Consider the following 19,145-nt stretch of genomic DNA (forward strand, 5'->3'; position numbering starts at 1 on the left):
ATTATGTATAGTCGACTATGTGGCAACCTTATAGATATCCTAGATTGATGCTAAGTTTTGTTGTGCCATAAATGTGGCTGTGCGTGAAATTTCCAAGTCCATAGCCAGTTAGGCTGCAATGCTAATAAGGTATTATCTGTAGCTGTCCGAATGTACGCATTGTTATTTTTACAGGCTAATATGACATCTGTAAGTGTCTTTTGTCTATCTTATCTGTTTTTATTTTGATTCCAACCTTAAACTTATTAAAACTAGTAAGAGAAAATTTTACTCTGTGCATAATTAAGCTCTGGAATTTGTTGCCAGAGGATGTGGTGAAAGATGTTAATGTAACTGTATTTAAAAAAAAGATTTGGACAAGTTCTTGGAGAAAAAGTCCATAAACCATTTTAGAGGTGGAGTTGCAGAAATCCATTGCTTATCCCTGGAATAAACAGCATGGGATCCTGCTAGGTACTTGTGACCTGGATTGGCCACTGTTGAAAACAGGATACTGGGCTTGATGGACCTTTGGTCTGTCCCAGTACGCTTTCAGGTTCACACTATCCCATTTGTTGATGAAGCCCATAATCTCAGAATCATTTTTGACTCATTAAAATCCCATATTAAAAAAAAAGTAGTTTGAGTCTTTGGAAGCTATATATTATGAATAAGCTTAAACCATACCTGGAACTGGCTGATGTCAGGACTGTCCTCCAGTCTGTTGTAATCTCTAAACTCGAATATTGGAATTCTCTTTACTTAGGTTTGGCCAAATACACCCTTCAAGGCCCTCCAGGTGATTCAAAACTCTGCAGCCAGAATCTTAACCAATACTGCAAAATTTAATCATCTCTTTCCCAACCTGATATCTATCCACTGGCTTCCCGTGGAGCAAAGAATCAAACTCAAAGCTCTCTCTTTGATATACAAGACTATGAGTGGTGATGTTCTTGCCAGCATTAACTCACTATTAAAAATTTATCAACCAACTCAAACGCTAAGACCCTATGGACAGTGCCTATTGGACATTCCAAGCTATCATACAATCAGGCTTGTTGAACCCAGGGAAAGGATTTTCATGGTATCGGGCCCAAACTGGTGGAATCTTCTTCCAGTTGCAATTCGTAAGGAAACTAATATCGGAACATTTAGGAAAATGCTTAAGACACAATTGTTCAAGGAAGCATTTAACCTACGATTGTATGTACTGTGTTCTGTGTTCCCTTGATTTTTTTGGAGATATGATTTATCTGTTTTAATTTATGTTTTTATTATTACTTGTTTTGTATTTATATTTGCAATTTATGTATGTGTGCAAGTGTGAACTAGCCTAGACCCTTGGATAAGCAGCATATACATTTTTTAAATAAAAATATAGTCCCTTTATGAATCTAGCTACTAATGGCTGTTGAGAAATTGGTTTTCTTCATTCACCTGTAATGTGATAAGCTGTTATTGCACTTGAATGTACTCTGATGGAATTTTTTTAGTCCAAAATCCATAAAGGTGAAGTACTGGAGTATTTTCAGAGTTGAAGAGCTGAAAAAGATTGCTTTCCTTTCTTAGTGCACCAGCTAGCGAATCTTTTCCATTTAAAGTTATAGGATCTTCTTGTGGCAGGTTTTCTGGATACCAGTAGATTTTTTATTTACTCTTTGTGGTAGATGTAGCTGCTTGATTACTTTGCATTCAATGTCCATGCTATGAATGCCAGAGAATGGAGATTGAGATGTAAGTCAGTCCTCTTGTATTGAGACAACAGATATAGAAGTCGAAACCATGCTAAAAAGAATTAACCCTGCCCCACTTGCCGTTGACACTATACCAACCATAGACATAAAAAACAAATAGTCAACACAGTATCCCAGACACTAACAAAGATTATCAATCTATCCTTGACAGAAGCAAACATGTCAGACTCACTAAAAGGGGCAATTGTAAAACCAATTTTAAAGAAAAAAAAATTGATCCAAACATGCTGAACAATTATAGGCCAGTATCAAACTTACCACTAATCGCAAAATTAATAGAAAAACAGCTCGCTGAACATTTAGAGAATAACAATATCCTATATCCATCACAACATGGCTTTCGCAAAAACTACAGTACTGAAACGCTACTGCTTGCCCTAACAGATAACATCATGAGAGGCTTTGACAGCGGGAAGCAGTACATCCTAATGATGCTTGACCTATCAGCAGCATTTGATACTGTAAATCACAACATCCTACTAAATAGATTAGAAGAAATAGGCTTAAGTAATAAAACAATCAAATGGTTCCAATCATACCTAGACAACAGATACTACCAAGTGCAGATAAAAGATGTATTGTCAAATAAAATAAAACTTCCAACTGGAGTCCCACAGGGATCAGCTTTATCAGCCACCCTATTCAACATATACCTACTACCACTTTGTCACCTTCTAGCTGGTCTAAAACATCTCACACTACATTTACGCTGATGATATCCAAATAATCTTACCCATTGTAAGGCTTGCTGGGCAGACTGGATGGACCGGTTGGTCTTCTTCTGCCGTCATTTCTATGTTTCTATGTTTCTATACAATCGAAAAGACCCTGAACATAGCTAATATGTATCTGGATATCATCAAACAATTACTGAACCAGATGGAACTAGTGATTAACATAGAGAAAACAGAATTCCTACTCTTGGAACGCAAAAACATTGAAATCATCCAAAACCCTATCACACTCAAAAACAACCAAAAAATTAAACTAACTGAGAAAGTGAGAAACCTCGGAGTAATAATTGAGACAGAACTGAACCTAAAACAACACATATCATTAAAAGTAAGGGAAGGATATGCCAAACTCATGACCCTCAGAAGACTAAAACCTCTGACAACAAGTAACTTCAGTTCAGTGTTACAAGCTCTTATTTTCGCAAGCACAGATTACTGTAATGCCCTCCTACTTGGTTTTACCATACACAACAATTAGACCACTCCAAATAATGCAGAACACGGCCACCAGAATTCTGATTGGTAAAAGTAAGAGAGACCACATCTTGGAAACCCTGATGGAATTACACTGGCTACCCACTGAGCAAAGAATACAGTATAAAACCCTTTGTACAATATTTAAGCTAATACATAATGAAAATGCTGATTGGCTGAATACAGCCCTCCACGTACACGTCCCTAAGAGAAACCTGAGATCAGCTAATAAAGCTTTACTGTCCATCCCCTCAATCAAAACAGCCAAACTAACCCAAGTAAGGGAAAGAGCGCTCTCCTTAGCAGGTCCTATGCTATGGAACTCCATGCCCGTCGAGATCCACTTACAAAAAGACATCAAAACCTTCAGAAAACATTTAAAAACATGGTTATTCAAACAGGCATACAACACAGAGAAAGGAGAGTAGAACATTGGGAAAAAGAAAAGCGATTGGCAGCACACCCTAAACACACTACCCAAATCAACACGGGTACATATTCTATTTTAATCTTTAATTTCAAATGTCTAGAATAAGATGACAGATTCTCTTTTATTTCCACTCAAAATAAACAGACATAACATAACACATCCAATTATGAGTTTTTATAACTACTTTGTTACCGTAAAGTCTTGGCACATGTATAATGATAGAATTCATAATCTGTTCCAATATTAATATTTGTGCCTTATTGTAAACCGTTATGGTACCTAACTTAGTGACGGTATAGAAAAGTTTTTAAATAAATAAATAAATATTGTGTTATTGGCAACTGTACTGATACAATCATACTGGCAATGCATGCAAGGATCTGTTACAGAGTGCTTCTCCAACCCGCAGGTGGTGCTGTGTGCTGCTTGGACCATCTGGCCTAGTCTCCTAGCTCTGTGCTCTCCACTTCCCTTTGGCAGCCATCTTGTTTCCTATAGAGGTTTGTATTTATATTGAGGCATTTTCACCAGTTGCCAGAACTTGGTCCTAACCTTTCCGTCCTGGTACTCTGGCTCCAGGCCTGCATCTTCAAGATTACTTCACTTTCAGATTCTACTTTCTGTGCTCCTGCTTGTTCTGCTTCCTGGGTTTCTGGTTGTATTAGATTTTAGGGACAGTAAATGTGAAAACATTTCAATGAACACCGAGGGACAGGTAAATCATGTAAAAATGAATTGCTGCTAAGAGTAATATGAGAAACTGCATTACTTTGGAATATATTACAGTTTGGTATTTGAAGCTGCTTTACTTAGTTAAGCTGAAAGAAAATATTACAGCTTGATGCTATAAGGAAAGAAATATTTTAACTTGAGCACAAGTACCTGTTTTTATTAAGAACAAGAAGCTGCTTTCACTAAGTCAGAGGAACATTCTAGTTTAGAGATAAGGAACCATGCTGTTTAAGGACATACGTGACTCTCAATAAGTTACTGAGATGCAGAGAACAAAGAAAAATGCATGTGCTAGCAAGATTTTGCTGAAAAAGTATAAAAGGGAGGTGAATTCTAACACTGCTTTGGAAGAGATGGATAAGACCCTGAGCTGATCTGATCCCCAGATCTGAGTCCACAAAACTCAGGAGAGAGTCTACTATGCCCTTCTCTCAGCAGGAATCCTCAGATTTGCCATACCTGATTGAAAGGGACAGAAAGGGGACTGAAACTTACTGGTCACTTGCAAATCAATCGCCGAAGATATATATCTTTGTAAATATTTTCTCTGTTTGGTTTCTCTCTCTCTTTGGGCAATTGTCATACATGGCCCTATATAACCAAATGTATGCGAATCAAAATATTTCTGCATATATTGCCTTTATAACCATTGCTTTTACCAGAATACGTGCGCGCGCATGTGTACATATATGCACATACACACGCATACACATACACAATACAATTCTGTTTCAGAAATTATATCATACTGTCTGATGCAAGTATCATCTGTGATATCTAGAGACAAGACAAAAAATCCCAAGAAACACCTAAATTTATCAATTAAAAGAAATTTATACTACATTGGGTGAAGGGAATCTCTGAAATGGCTGGCTAGCTGAAGTGGAATCTTTTCCCCTTACCACTAGTCATAGGGAAAATATTCAAATTATGCTGTCACTTCAGTAACAGTGACACAAGACCCTCCATTACCAGGCATTTTATGAAGTAACACAAAATCCTACAAAAAGTCACTCAATCTACATAGCAAATCAGCCATACCAAAATAGCAAGAACTCTCAGAACCCAACTTCAACAATCCTGTATGAAAAGATAACACTGAGGAATAGCCTAGTGGTTACACTAGCAGACCGAAAACCAGGAACGCTGATCTGCATACTTTACTCAGCAGCCTCCAGGAGCGAACTCCAGAGGTCACCCTGAGATGCCCAAGCTTCAGACTCCACAGCCCCAGCATACAGAGGCCCCACACTCCTTGAGGCAGAAGAGGAACAGAACACGCCCGCCCAATGGTGCTATGCACCCCAAAACCTCTTACTATAAATTTACTATAGATTTGATGCAGAAGGAATTTAATTCAAACCAAGAGTCAAGGGTAACTAGGTAGTTATAAGAAGGTTAAGTGTGTTGTTTTGAGGGTCATTGACAGTTAAATATAAAATAACTCAATAGGCTAAAAGTACTTTAGATTAGCTTTACAATCCTACCCACTTAGAAATTTAAATTCAACAACAAATCAGCAAAATAAATATGCAGACAGTAGTCCAGTAGTGAGAGGGAAGTTATCCAGTCTTTTGCACTGAAATGTCACATGTATGATTATCTCCCAGTTGGAAAGAGGCTGTATGTGTGCACTATGTGCAAAGCATTCTTAGTATCCAGAAAACAAATACAATCTCTGGAGGATAGAGTGGCAGAATTGGAAGAGCTAAGGGAGACAGAGGTATATAGGAGACCTTCAGGGACATAGTAGAGCCTCTGTGCTGCCTTGCAGGAGGAAATTCCCCTGAAAGGAGCGCAACATCTTGGTGAGGCAGGAAATAATCCTATAGCTAGGATCTGCCCTCAAAATGATGTAGTGTCCTCTTCCACCAAGGATATGTCTTCAGGGGCACGTGCCCAGGAAGGAAGGGCTAAGATGGCTGTTGTAGTTGGTGATTCAATTATTAGGACTGTAGATAGCTGGGAGGGTTGGACGTGCGGACTGCTTGTAACTTGCCTGCCTGGTGCAAATGTGGTGGACCTCACACGTCACATAGATAGGATTTTAGATAGCGCTAGAGAGGAGCCAGCTGTCTTGGTACCTATGGGTACCAATGACAGGAAAGTGCAAGAGGGAAGTTCTGGAAGCCAATTTTAGGTAGAAAGTTGAAATCCAGAACTTCCAGGTAGCATTCTCAGAAATGTTCCCCATTCCTCATGCAGGACCCCCAGAGGTAGGCAGAGATCCACAGTCTCAATGCATGGATGAGATGATGGTGCAGGGAAGAGAGTTTTTTTTGTTAGGAACTGGGCATTATAGCAAAGTTTTTAAAAGTAGATGATAGGGGAAAGCAGACAGTTGCTCAAGAGTGCATGATTTGGAACGATGTATTTTTGAAGGATACTAACCGGACAGGGAAATAAGAACATCCCAGTTGAGATGTTGCAATAAATGCTAGAGTGGACCCGGTGTCTAAGTAAAAAGCAGACAAAGGAGAATGATTCCAAGTTACCCCCGGCAACTGAAAAGCAGGTTAACACAAACAAAAAACACTCTGAAATGTCTATAAATGAACGCTAGAAGTCTAAAATATAAGATGGGAAAGTTAGAGTGTATAGCACTGGTTGAAGAGATAGATATAATTGGCATCTCAGAGACCTGGTAGGAGGAGGATAACTAATGGGATACTGATGCCAGGGTTCAAATTATATCGAAATGATAGGATGGATCAAATTGGTGGAGAGCATTGAGTCAAACAGGAGAAAAGTTCTACAGGAAACCATGCAATATTGAAACTTTATGGATAGATATTCCAGTGAAAAGGGAATAAAATAGTCTGGGTGTTTTACAGTCCACCTGGCCAGAATGGACAGAGAATGAAATGCTAACAGAAATTAGGAAAGTTAAAAGTCAGCAGCTCAGTAATAAAGGGTGATTTCAATTACCCAAGTATTGACTGAGCGAATGTCTCATCGGGACATGCTAGAGAGGTTAAGTTCCTAGATGAAATAAATGACTGCTTCATGGAGCAGTTGGTACAAGAACCACAGGAGGGGAAACTATTTTAGATCTAAGTGAAACACAGGATTTGGTGCAAGATGTAACAGTGTTGGGGCCACTAGGCAAATTCATCTTAACTGGAGGGAGAACATTAAAGAAATTTACTGTGACATCACTTAACTTTCAAAAAGGAGACTGATAAAATGAGGAAAATGGTTTAGAGAAAAAAATGAAAGCAGCAGCTGCAAAGATTAAGAGTTTACAGCAGGAATGGACAGTGTTTAAAAACACCATCTTGGAAACCCAGACCAGAGGTATTCCATGCATTAGAAAAGACGGAAAGAAGGCTAAACTACCACCAGCATGGTTAAAAGGTGAGGTGAGAGAGGCTATAGCAGCTAGAACAGCATCCTTCAAGAAAAGGGATCCGAATGAAGAAACAGGAAACAGGATAAGCACTGACAAGTTAGATACAAAGGGGCAGATTTTAAAAGCCCTGTGCGCGAAAATCCAGCCGCATTTACGCGCGCAGGGGATTTGCGCGCCTATGTTGCATAGGCCGCCGGCGCACGCAAAGCCCAGGGGTGGCGCGGCATTCAGAGGTGGGGCCAGCCCGGGGGTGTGGCCGAGGCCTCCGAACCAGCCCCAGGGCCGGGGAATGGCACTCGAGGCAGGCGTAACTTTCTAAACAAAGGTGTGGGGGGGGGGGGGGGATTTAAGAAGGCTAAAAATGATTCCACCTGGCCCTAAACACCTATATACACCTTCTAGTGGGAAAACAGAACAAGCTGGACTGCTACAGAACTTACACATTAACAGAATACTTCACCTCCATCACACAGAGAACACAACCCTCACCAAATACAGAATAAGGGATTACAAATTAGAAATAGCAATATGCAGACAAAACTGAATTCTCTCTTTGTTCTATCCTCTCTAGCTTCAAAATTCCTTCCACCCACCATTGTTGTATCCTGCAGACAAGAGTGGCATAGGGAACAAGTGAAGAGGAGAGGCTGGATTAGGAACAAGCAGCTCTTTGCTTTGCACTGTGCTTTGTCTGGTCTAGGCTCACCTCCCCACAATTTGTTCCTTGTTTGCTGCCTGAAAGGGGGAGCAGAAAGCAAAGAGCTGTTCTCAGCTGCCTGAGTTTCAGGGCACTGGCCACTAGAGTCACCAGGGCAGAGCCTTGCGTGCTTATGCCCATAGGTTAAAGCAGCCCTGCTGATAACAACCCCTTGTGCTTGACGCCAGGGCAGCCACCCACCTCGCCCCCCTCCCAAAGGCCCAGCCCTACTACCTGGTTGTTCATTTGTATTGTTTTGTTGCCAAAATTTGAATAGCTGTAGTGAATTGAAAATTGTTCTCAGTTCAAGAAGGTTGATATGAAGCACAGACTTCTTGTGACTATTCTCACTGTGTATAGATATGGTTGATAAGCGCTTCTCATCCCTGGTGAGAAGTATCTGTTGTTACTGCAGTCTGTATAGTTTTGTCTCCCCCTCAATATGGGGGGAGACAAAAGATTAAGAAAAATATTAAGAAAAATTTGAGGCAAATTATGTCTGTATTCAAAGCTCAGTCAACTGTGGGAAGGGAAAGGGAAGAAGGAATCCTATTTTGCAAGAAACTTTCAAACTGATGGGGATCAAAAAACAGTTATTGGTCCCCAGTTTCACATAACATTTACAAGGAAACTAATACAAAGTTATCCCCTAGGGCAACTACCTTCTATTTCAACATCAAAACTTTCCATCTCAATTATGTAGCTCTAGCTACAACAAGGAATAGAACTTTTACATCCCATAAATCCTTTAGTCTTACTATGAAAAAAACATTGTAAGTGTCCAAACTTTATTATGTTCTAAAGCAAATATCACCAGTAAAGTCACCCTAGATGATACCACATGCTGTGAATCATGTAGAAACCAGATGTCTGAACCCTGACACACCTTTAAAGTTAGAGCATCAGAATCTCCTCTACTAAAGCTAAGGAGACTAAAAAACAAACAGGGAGGCGCTGTTCGCGTCAGATGCGTGCAGACGTGCGAGAGCCCAGCTCCGACTATCCACCCGCTAAAAGACCCCCGGAAATGCTAGAAAACGAGCCAAACTTGGTGACATAGCTTCTAATCGTGAGTGGAAATCCCTCTCTCACCTGTACCATGTCCACGAAGCGTAAAACGGCAGATCTGCGACAGTTCTCTTACGAGAAGCTGCCGGCAGAGACGAATCAAGATGGCACCGAGGCCGTGGGCTTAGTGGCGCGAGCACCTGGAGGGCATGCCAGAGCAGCTGGAAGATTTCAACTCCGCTGCTAACATTGATAGCGCGGCGCTTCTCACCCGCGATGAAGCCCGAAAGTGGTTTCTTGAAATTCGGGCTGATCTCAAACAACATTGGGAGGAAATCATGGCGTCAGTTGCTGACCTCAAGGAGGACCTCGCTGCTTTAAGCAACAGAGTATTAGATGATGCCGAAAACCAGATAGATGGGCATGGAGACTCCATCAACTCAATTATATCTCAAACATCTCTCTCTTCCACTATACTGGACCTGCACACTAAAGTTGAAGACCTGGAAAATTATTGTGCCGGCTTCTATTTGCGCCTCCGGGGAGTGCCGGAGACCCCGGAGTATGCTGAGGTGGAGGAGACAGTGACTCAAATTTGCAAATTTATACTTCTTCAAAGCCTTGAGGGAGATCAGGCATCCACCACGCTCCCAGCTGAGATCAAATTTGAGAGAGCGCATTGTGCGCTCGGCCCAAGGCTGGATCAGCGGCCTAGGGACATTGTGCTGTGTTTTTCCAATTTTCCTACTAAGGAGCGGATGTACTCTATCTCCAGGTAGATGAAGGAAATTAATTGGAACCACCATAACATTTTCATTTACCAAGATCACTCACCCATTACCCTAAAGAAAAGGTATGAGCTACGTGAAGTCACTGCACAACTGAGGGAGCGGAATATCAAGTTTCGATGGACATATCCCTTTGGGCTCTTTTCAGATCCAGGGTGTTTGCTACAAAATCACCTCACTGGACAACGCGGCTGCGACCTTCTCTAAAGCTCAACTCCCAATCACGTTTCAGCAAACCAGCACGTCGCAGAAACAGCAAAAGATGGATAACGCTCCCCGGTGGCCGAGGGCGGACAAAGGAAGAAAGAGGCTCAGTCGCCAACCTGATATTCGACGCTCGGTGGCACAGGACCATGGGTGACAATTTGCACTATCCAGGTTCCACTTTGTAACCTCGGGACTATATTATGTCACTGTGGCGTGTTCACAAGTTTGACTTTACTAGTTATACCTGGTTGGGACCTTACCTGATTAGCTGAATTTCAGTTCATTTTGGATGCCTGAGAATTGGGGGATAACACCAAGTTTGTTTATTAAGATGGGTTTTTGATACTACCAGCAAATGGCTTATTTTATGGGGTGGGGAAATCTCAGAGTTGGGGGTGGTACACACCGTACGAGTCGTAACAGACCTCCAGAGGAGAAGTATCCCATGAGGATCTATCGGGATACTAATGGACTTATCTGGGGTTGCACTGGAGCCCTTGGTCTTTTGAATTGTTATTTGTACTTTTATGTGGGGGTGGCAGTTTCCTCTTGCATGGGAGAAGAGGGTAGGTGTACTGGTTTTTCCCAGATGGATAGGTACATAAAGCTATGGAAGGGGAGGCTAGCACGCAATGGGATAAGTTGGGGCAGTTCACTAATGGGATAAATGGCGACTAAATTACTATCACTCAATGTTAAAGGGCTTAACACCCCATGGAAGCGATCCCTTTTTCAGAGGGAACTACAACGGCAACAGGCTGGTATTGTATTTGTTCAGGAGACGCATGTGCGGAAGCATCATCAACGGCTCCTGCATTTCTCTCAATACCCATTCACGCACTGGGCAGCCAGTACGAAATCCACTAAATACGCGGGAGTGGGTATTTTGTTTGCATCCACCTTTGTTCATGAAGAATTATCCCATGTTTATGACACACAGGGTCGGTATGTTTTGGTTAAAGTAAGAGTTGGTAAACATATTTACGTTGCTTAATGTATACTTTCCCAATTTACACAAGTCACACTTTGTATCCATCCTTCATGACCTTTTACAGCAACATCTTGAGGGGGACCTTATAATGGGGGGAGATTTTAATTTTGTGCAGAACCCATCACTGGATTCTAGTTCTGGGAAAATTTCTGATTCTCAAACTCGTAGGAGGTGGAACACATTTCTAGAAGACTGGAGTTTGATATATGGAGGGATAGGTACCTGTCCTCTCGTTCCTTCACCTTTTTCTCTAATCCCCATGGCACTTACATCAGGATAGATTATTTTTTCCTCTCTAAATCAATCCAAGACTTAGCCTCAAAAACAGATATTGACAACATAACGTGGTCAGATCATGCTCCAATTTGGCTGACCTGCTGTTTTAAGGATACAGATAAGGGGTTCCGACCATGGCGCCTTAACGATAGCCTGCTTAAAGATGCTACTTTTTCTGGCCAGGTAGAGACGTTATTACAGGACTACTTTAGGGACAATCAGACTGACGGTTTGTCTCCTCTAATCAATTTGGGAGTGCTCCAAAAACGGTTACACGGGGTGCTTGTATAGCACGCGCTGCACACTGTAACAAAGAGAGGGAGGGTCAGCGTCAAGCATGGATGCTGGAATTAGCTGCTCTGACTCAGTCCCATAGCCGCACCCAATTGGGAGTGACCTATCAATAAATATTGAGAGCTAAGGATCAACTAAAGTCTTTAGAGGACTCTGCCATTAGTCACCAACTTATGTTATTGAAGCAGCAGTTTTTTTTTTGAGGGGGAAAATAAGGCGGGAAAATATCTGGCCAGACAATTTAAGGCAGTTCAGGCCCAAACAGTGGTGTCTAAAATCCAGAATTCTCAGGGCCAGACAATCACGTCATCTGAGGGCATCCGTAACTCTTTTACTGAATTTTATTCTTCTCTATATACTAAGGACCCCTCTATTAACAAGGAGGAAATTGAACAGTATCTGATGTCTGTGACGCTGCCAGCACTTACTGAGATACAGAAGGCATGCCTGGACAAGCCTATAGAAACCGCTGAAGTGACGGCTGCCATTAAACAACTCAAAGCCGGAAAAGCACCCGGGCTCGATGGGTTCACTATCACCTATTATAGGAAATTCGCCACTTTTTTAGTGGAACCTTTAACCATGGCCTTCTATTCCTTGCTAGAGGGCACCTCTTTTACCAAAGAATCTAACACAGTGGGTATTACTGTATTAGCAAAGCCCGGTAGAGATCCCTCTAAATGTAGTTCCTATCACCCAATTTCATTGATCAATATCAATCTAAAAATTTTAGCCAGAGTGTTAGCAGCCAGGCTTAATAAGGTTCTTCCTGGGTTGATACATAAATGACCAGGTGGGATTTGTACCAGGCAGATTAGCTGCAGACAATGTCCAGAGGATTATTGACATTATTGATATAGTACACCAGAAACAAATACCAGCGGTGCTCCTTACCCTGGATGCTGAAAAAGCATTCGATCTCGTTCATTGGGAGTATCTCTAAGACGTTGGAGGCCATGGGTTTTGGGGACTCTCACGACCTGGCTACGGATATTGTATGAATGCCCGTTGGCCAGGGTAAAGGCTAACTGTGGATATGGGTCCCCTTTCTCAATTCAGAGGGCAATGAGGCAGGGTTGCTCATTATCACTTTTGTTTGCACTATTTTTAGAACCCTTTGCTATTAGGGTCCGAGGGGCTGTGAATATTAAAGGCGACATTGGGGGGGGGGGGGGGGGGTTCCACTCATTCAAAAATTTCCCTCTTTGCCGACGATGTCATGCTGACTCTCACGAAACCTCAGCTATCATTACAAGGTATCATGGAGGAACTGCGTGGTTTTTCGGCAGTATCAGGCATGAGAGTCAACTATGACAAGTCGGAACTTCTTAACTTAACTATCTCCCACTGAAGTACAGGGCCTCAGACAGTTTTCCATTTTTGTGGGCCTCCTCCTCACTTAAATATTTAGGTATCAAGATCGGGACCCATATTAACAAACTGTTTGATTTAAATTATAAACCACTTGTGGCCAGCTTACAAGATAACCTAAGACGGTGGGGGCGTCATATATACTCTTGGTTGGGAAGATTGGCCATAGACAAGATGACTATCCTTCCTTGTTTTTTTATATATTTTTTTTTTTACCATCCCTATTAGCATTCCCACTGCATTCCTTAAAAAAATGGCAGCAAATCATTTGTAGTTTCATTTGGAGAAAGAGACCACCCTTGAGTGTCTAGGACTACTCTATATCAACCCAAGAGCAGGGGTGGCCTGCAATTGCCCACTCTATCCTGGTATTATTATGCTGCTCAGCTTCGCGCCTTAGTGGCTTTTCATGGCAACCGGGATGTTCCTCAATGGGTCAGATTCGAACAGGGGCTATTGGGTGCATTCCCTATATCTGCCATGCAATGGCAACCCCGAACATCTTGGAGCAATTTTAATTACTATCCTTATGCCCTACGTACCACAATGGAAATCTGTGCTGGTAGGCACAGAATGTTATTCCTTGATGTCCTATATGTTCACCAACTCTGTGCTGCCTCTTTCGGATCACTCCTTGGCTACTTAACGCTGGTTGGCAGCTGGGGTTCAGTGTCTGGAACATGTCATTCAACAGGGCACGATGTTAACCAGAGAGCAACTATGTGCTCTACACCCAGGAGGAGCTATAGATTTTTTTCTCTATGCTCAGGTTTATTCCTTTTTACATAAGGGGCTGAGGTTGCACATCGTGAGACCCACTAACACTTTGAGACCCTGTGCCAACATGCATCGAATATTAAGGGTATAATCTCCAAAATATATGCAATGTTCAATGGTAAACCGGTTGGTGTGCATAAATACTGGGCACTCTGGGAGCTGGACTTCCAGGCACAACTGGCTGACAACGACTGGGATCTTATCTACACTATGGCTAATAAATGTTCCATATCAGCTGGGCTTCAAGAAAACTGCTATAAAATGCTCTACCAATGGCACTATACACCGGTCACGCTTCACAGATTCTTTCCAACTGTATGAGACCATTGCTGGCAAGGCACTTATATTTGGTGGACTTGCCCCCGTGTTCGAGGCTTTTGGCACATGGTGTTTCAGTGGGTTACGCAGGTGCTTCAATTATCTTGTGACGCAAAGCCTTGGCATGTGTTACTGGGCCTCCCTATGACAGAATATAACACACACACACACAGAAGCTGGTTTTGCAAATATTTATTGCGGCAAGGACAGAGAGATAGCTTGAACTGGGAGCAAGTGAACGTACCAAATTTAGCCGAAGTACAACACAGGCTATTTTCCTATTACCAATTAGGTAGACTCACTGCTACACACTGGAATAGTCTACCATCCTTCCGGGCCATATGGGCACCTTTTCAGAAATGGTTAGAAGAGCAAAATCCCACATAATGGTCACAGCTTTTACAGCTATAGTTACGTTTATCATATGTATGCCTGTTTCTCTGTGGTCTTGCTCCTGAAGCTTCGATTATATCCCTTTTTCTCTATACAGACGCTTTGCTTTAGTACCTATATCAGTTATCCATCACCTAATTGACATTGCTCCCTAATATATGTACAAAGTACATTGAATATGTGTATTTGGACCAGGTCTCCAGTAGGGGTGGGCGGGGTGGCTCAGTTTGCTAAGATTGCTATGATTGCTAAGTTCTGTTATGTGACATTGTGCTATTACTCTGCTCTATAACTATTAGACAACTGAATCCTCTTGAGTAATATCACTTAGGCATTGCTAAGCTATCATGCTTTTGATATTGTTGCTGTACACTGGTTGGGGCCTGTCATTTGAATTTGTTCTGTTTACTGTATTGTTTTTGTGGTTTGACAATAAAAACAGATTACAAACAAACAAAAAAAACCAAACAAACCCTTGGTTATATTTTTATTTAAATTCTTTTATATACCATCGATAAGCTGGGAGCCGTCACAATGGTTAACAATGAGGCACATAAATTAATGTTGTTGCTAAATGTGTTTATTATACCAACTAGACAGGTGCCTGTAAGTTACGGTACAGAGTTTCATAATAACTATAGGGTGATAAATCTAAGCATATCTATCACACTTATTAGAACAGTTTTTAAATTATATATATATATATATATATATATATAATCTACATGTAATCTGCTACTGCTTAAAAGTAGCAAGTCGTGTTGCTTAGTTGTGTTTCGTTAGTGTACAAACTTATTGCTCTCTACAATTCCCTGGATTCTGTTCTCCATTCTCTTTGCAGTATGCTTGTTTAAATAGCCATGTTTTTAGGCTTTTTCTGAATAGTTTGATGTCTTTTATAGGAGGAACTGAATCAGTAGGGATCTGCAAAACCTCTAAATAGAATTCTTTTAAGAATCTCGAGGCACGCCATTAAGGAAACTTTAGGAAAATTAAAAAAAAAAAAAAAAAAGGAGGAAGACAACCTTAAATTGGTTTTTGATTTATCTTGCTTTAATGAGATTGGGTGCTCATATTTAAGCTGGAGTTTGCAGTAAATCAGTGCCCTTGGGGACATTTGTTTACAGGGACCATAGGTAGTGGAATCATGATCCGGTCCAAGGCATTTTAGGCAAAGAGGGTGTAAATCCAGCATGGATATTTTATGTTCACACTATTAAAAAAGGAAAAAGTCTGTTCAAAAAATATTATTTGAATAAAAAGTTTGAAGATTTGCAGTGATACTGAGACAAAGTAAATTCCCGACTGTTCACCGAGCAGATGAAAATAGAATAAGGAGATTCATATGTGGGGATGCTACTGTGGAAGAACCATGCATGTTCAATTGTCAAAATGGAAACGTTTGGGCTTTGAGAGAAAATGACGACATCACCCATTTTGTGTGGCTGTTTGTTGGTTTTGTCTACAGCAAACAACTTTAATAAAAGTTACAAAATGTGCACTCTAGAATGCGTCAGTTGTTTTTATGCATACTGATTTTAGATAAGAACTATAAAGGTTTTGATGGGAAGGCAAACAGGGAAAAAAGATAGTAAGGAGGTGGGTGGAATGAAGAAACAGAAGCAGATGGTTCTGGAAGGACTGGCCAAATGCCGAGATAACTATTAGTCACAGAACACTACATCAAAATCTGGCAAACTCTCAGAGTAACAAAGAAGCACTTCTAGAATTATGAGATAAAAAAAAAAAAAGTTACTGCTTCCCATTTGTCAGAGCCATTTATCGATAGTTTTTAGGTTTTAATTAACAGAAGCAACAACCAAATAAACTAAACACGCTGGTTCTAGGAAAAGGAGGAACTCTTATCATGCACACACAACATGAAGGAAGAACTACTAGCATCTCTTACCGAGCAGTGGGGAGATAAGCCAAAGAGAAAAGACCTCCTGTGAGACTTCTGGAAGTTGTAGCACATCACGGACAATACGGTGTAGTTCCTGTGTAGTGATGGATGTGATGCTCTCCACCATCAGCTGCACTGCAGTGTCATTTATTAAATACACCAACACATCCAGAGACGCTAAAACAGACATGAAAAAGTAGAAAGGCCTATAGGAGTGAACAGTGAGCTAAAAGAGGAGTATTGGCAAACAGAATCAATGATGTTGAAATTTACAAACCAAACAAAGGAAACTTTAAAATTGGGGTTGTTTTTGTGTATAGGGGAAGAGGAGCATTCTCATTTCATGCATGTTCTGAACAGAGGCCAGGTACAAAGTTTACCTACCTTTTGCTCCTATGGAAGATACACTGCTCCTCTGGGAACACTCTGTCGGTCCAGCTTGACTCCCTGTATCACTTCCTTCCATCTGAAGAGGACGAAGATTGGCTTAAACCCAAGCCAGTGTCCTCCTGAAAACAATTGATTTTAGACTGTCAGATTTCCAGAAGCATGGAATTCTTAGGTTCTATCATTCATGATATCAGCAGTGTCAGCCAAATATACAGGTCAATTCTGTAAAGTGAGAGGAAAAATGAGCACTCAAGTGTCGAGTGCCCGCTTTCCCAACGCACGCCCAGCCACCCCCTCCTGGGCACGCGATCCTGTATTTAAATGAGGGGTCATGTTAAAAAGGAGGCGCTAGGGACAAAAGCGCATCCCTAGTGCCTCCTTAGCAGCGGAAAACCAGGAGAGGAAGTTGTCACCAGGTTCAGAAAACAGACGCTCAATTTTACGAGTGTCCTTTTGCCGAACCCGCTGACAGCCACGGGTTAGGAAAATGGATGTTTGTAAAATTGAGTGCCCGTTTTCCTAACCTGACCTACCAGCACTTTATTTTATTTTTTACCTTTTGGTTCCTCCAACTTAATATCGCTACAATATTAAGTTGGAGGATGTACAGAAAAGCAGTATTTTCTGCTTTTCTGTACACTTTTTCCCAGCTACTCAGAAATTAATGCCTGCCCTTGAGCAGGCGTTAATTTCTGAGCGTAAAATGTGCAGATCGGCCGCACGTTTTTGTTTTTTTGGTATCCCGGGTGAATGACTAATAGGCTCATCAACATGCATTTGCATGTGATGAGCACTATTAGTTTCAGCTGGGGATGGAGGCACGTTTTTGATCTGCTAAACCTGTTACAGTATAAGGGGTAGTGGACACATGTCGAAAACGTACGTCCAACAGCAGGTTAAACCGTGCACTCAGCTAAGCGCACTTTACAGTATTGGCCTGATAATGAAGTTACTTACCTGTAGCAGGTGCTCTTTATGGACAGCAAAAGAGAACAGCCACACAAGATCAGTGATGTCATCCAAAGGTACGGATTGATCGTTTTTCTCACAGCTCAGAAAGTTTAATCCTACTTTGAGCATGCATGGAGTTTCCCTTGCTAATTCCCCACGTGAGGTCCCTTCCTAGGTCTTTTTCCAAACTAATCCAACTTCTCAGGGGTAGGAAGGGATTGGGTGGCTCTTTGTTTTGCGATTCACAGAGAAAACATGTTACAGATAAGCAACTTCACTTTCTCCATGGATAAGCACAAACAGCCACACAAAATGGGACTTTACAACTGAAGGTTGTTTTGAAAAAGTTTCATCTTCAATTTTTATTTTGCAACCCGTATGTTGAGACATTGGTTGGATTATTTAAAAAAAAAAAAAATGCTTGACAATATAATATCTTTTTCTGAGTCTTTATCCAGACAGTAATGTTTTAAAAAAATATGTATTGTTGACCATGGTACAACTCTATGCGGAGTTGATATGTGGCATCATCCGCAGCCATAGCTCGTACTTGATGTGCTTTTGTTGGTTGTGGTATGCTCATACCTAAGGTTATGTAACAGTGAAAAATACACTGAGTGAGCCATTTTGATAATGTTTGCCTTTTGACAGCTATGCCTTTTTTAAGCTGCATCATAGGATATGAACAGTTGATGTTCTGAATGCTCATGTTCTATCTAAATAGAATAAGAGGGCTCTCCTGTAGTCTAGTGTATGTAACTCAGAAATCAGTCCCACTTCTATATAGACTTGCCCTGAAGTAGTTAGCAAGATCTGACTGGCTGGATATTGTTGCTGGCCACCATGTATGCAAGCGTCACTTTCTTCTTGGAATTGATATACCTTCCCTGTGCTAGTTCCTTAGTAATAAGAGTCTTTCTGCACTCTGAATGTAACAGATCTTGAGTAGAGATTTCATTCAGCTAAACTGGGATCACAAAGTCCGTAAGTACCAAGTGAGGAATCCCCACAAAATTACAGCTTTCAAGTTTTGCAAATGTGCACGCCCATTTGCAGTCCATTCTTCATCTTCAAACCAGGGACAATCTTTGCCAGTATGGTCTTTCACTTCACAATGGAAGCATGCCTACAGGACCATTTCCTACAAAATCACTCCTCTCTTTCCTATAAAGGGAAAAACTCCTTCTTATGCCCATTCTCTGCACAAAGTGAACAGAAGGAGAAAATATCTGTACCCTTGCTACTTGGTCATGCGGATACCTCAGGAATTTCTTTTCTCCTTTGACCCAGCCGTCATCCCTGCTTTGGAGATATTCCCTTGTCAAT

General features: G+C 41.3%; 1 protein-coding gene and 1 long non-coding RNA gene across 7 annotated transcripts in view; one reads left to right on the top strand and one right to left on the bottom strand.

Annotated features, from left to right (window-relative positions):
• LOC115096524 overlaps nucleotides 1–1,365 on the top strand; it is a 49,352-nt gene extending 47,987 nt beyond the window's left edge. Inside the window, exon 3 of the long non-coding RNA XR_003858094.1 lies at nucleotides 746–1,365. This is a non-coding gene — a long non-coding RNA (uncharacterized LOC115096524). The remainder of the gene's footprint in view (nucleotides 1–745) is intronic.
• The window catches only part of FRMD8 (FERM domain containing 8), a 112,140-nt gene that overhangs the window by 78,372 nt on the left and 14,623 nt on the right, over nucleotides 1–19,145 (bottom strand). For 5 of the 6 annotated variants that reach the window (XM_029611246.1, XM_029611243.1, XM_029611242.1 and 2 more), the window contains 2 exons: nucleotides 16,863–16,987; nucleotides 16,485–16,655 (listed from right to left, as the gene is read on the bottom strand). In XM_029611246.1, the coding sequence (XP_029467106.1) occupies nucleotides 16,485–16,655; nucleotides 16,863–16,944 (253 nt within the window). In that variant the 5' untranslated portion in view covers nucleotides 16,945–16,987. Of the gene's footprint in view, nucleotides 1–16,484; nucleotides 16,685–16,862; nucleotides 16,988–19,145 lie in introns of those variants that run through there. The other variant, XM_029611247.1, reaches the window with a different exon arrangement.

The sequence above is a fragment of the Rhinatrema bivittatum genome, chromosome 8, assembly GCF_901001135.1.
Source record: "Rhinatrema bivittatum chromosome 8, aRhiBiv1.1, whole genome shotgun sequence".
Classification (NCBI taxonomy): domain Eukaryota; kingdom Metazoa; phylum Chordata; class Amphibia; order Gymnophiona; family Rhinatrematidae; genus Rhinatrema; species Rhinatrema bivittatum.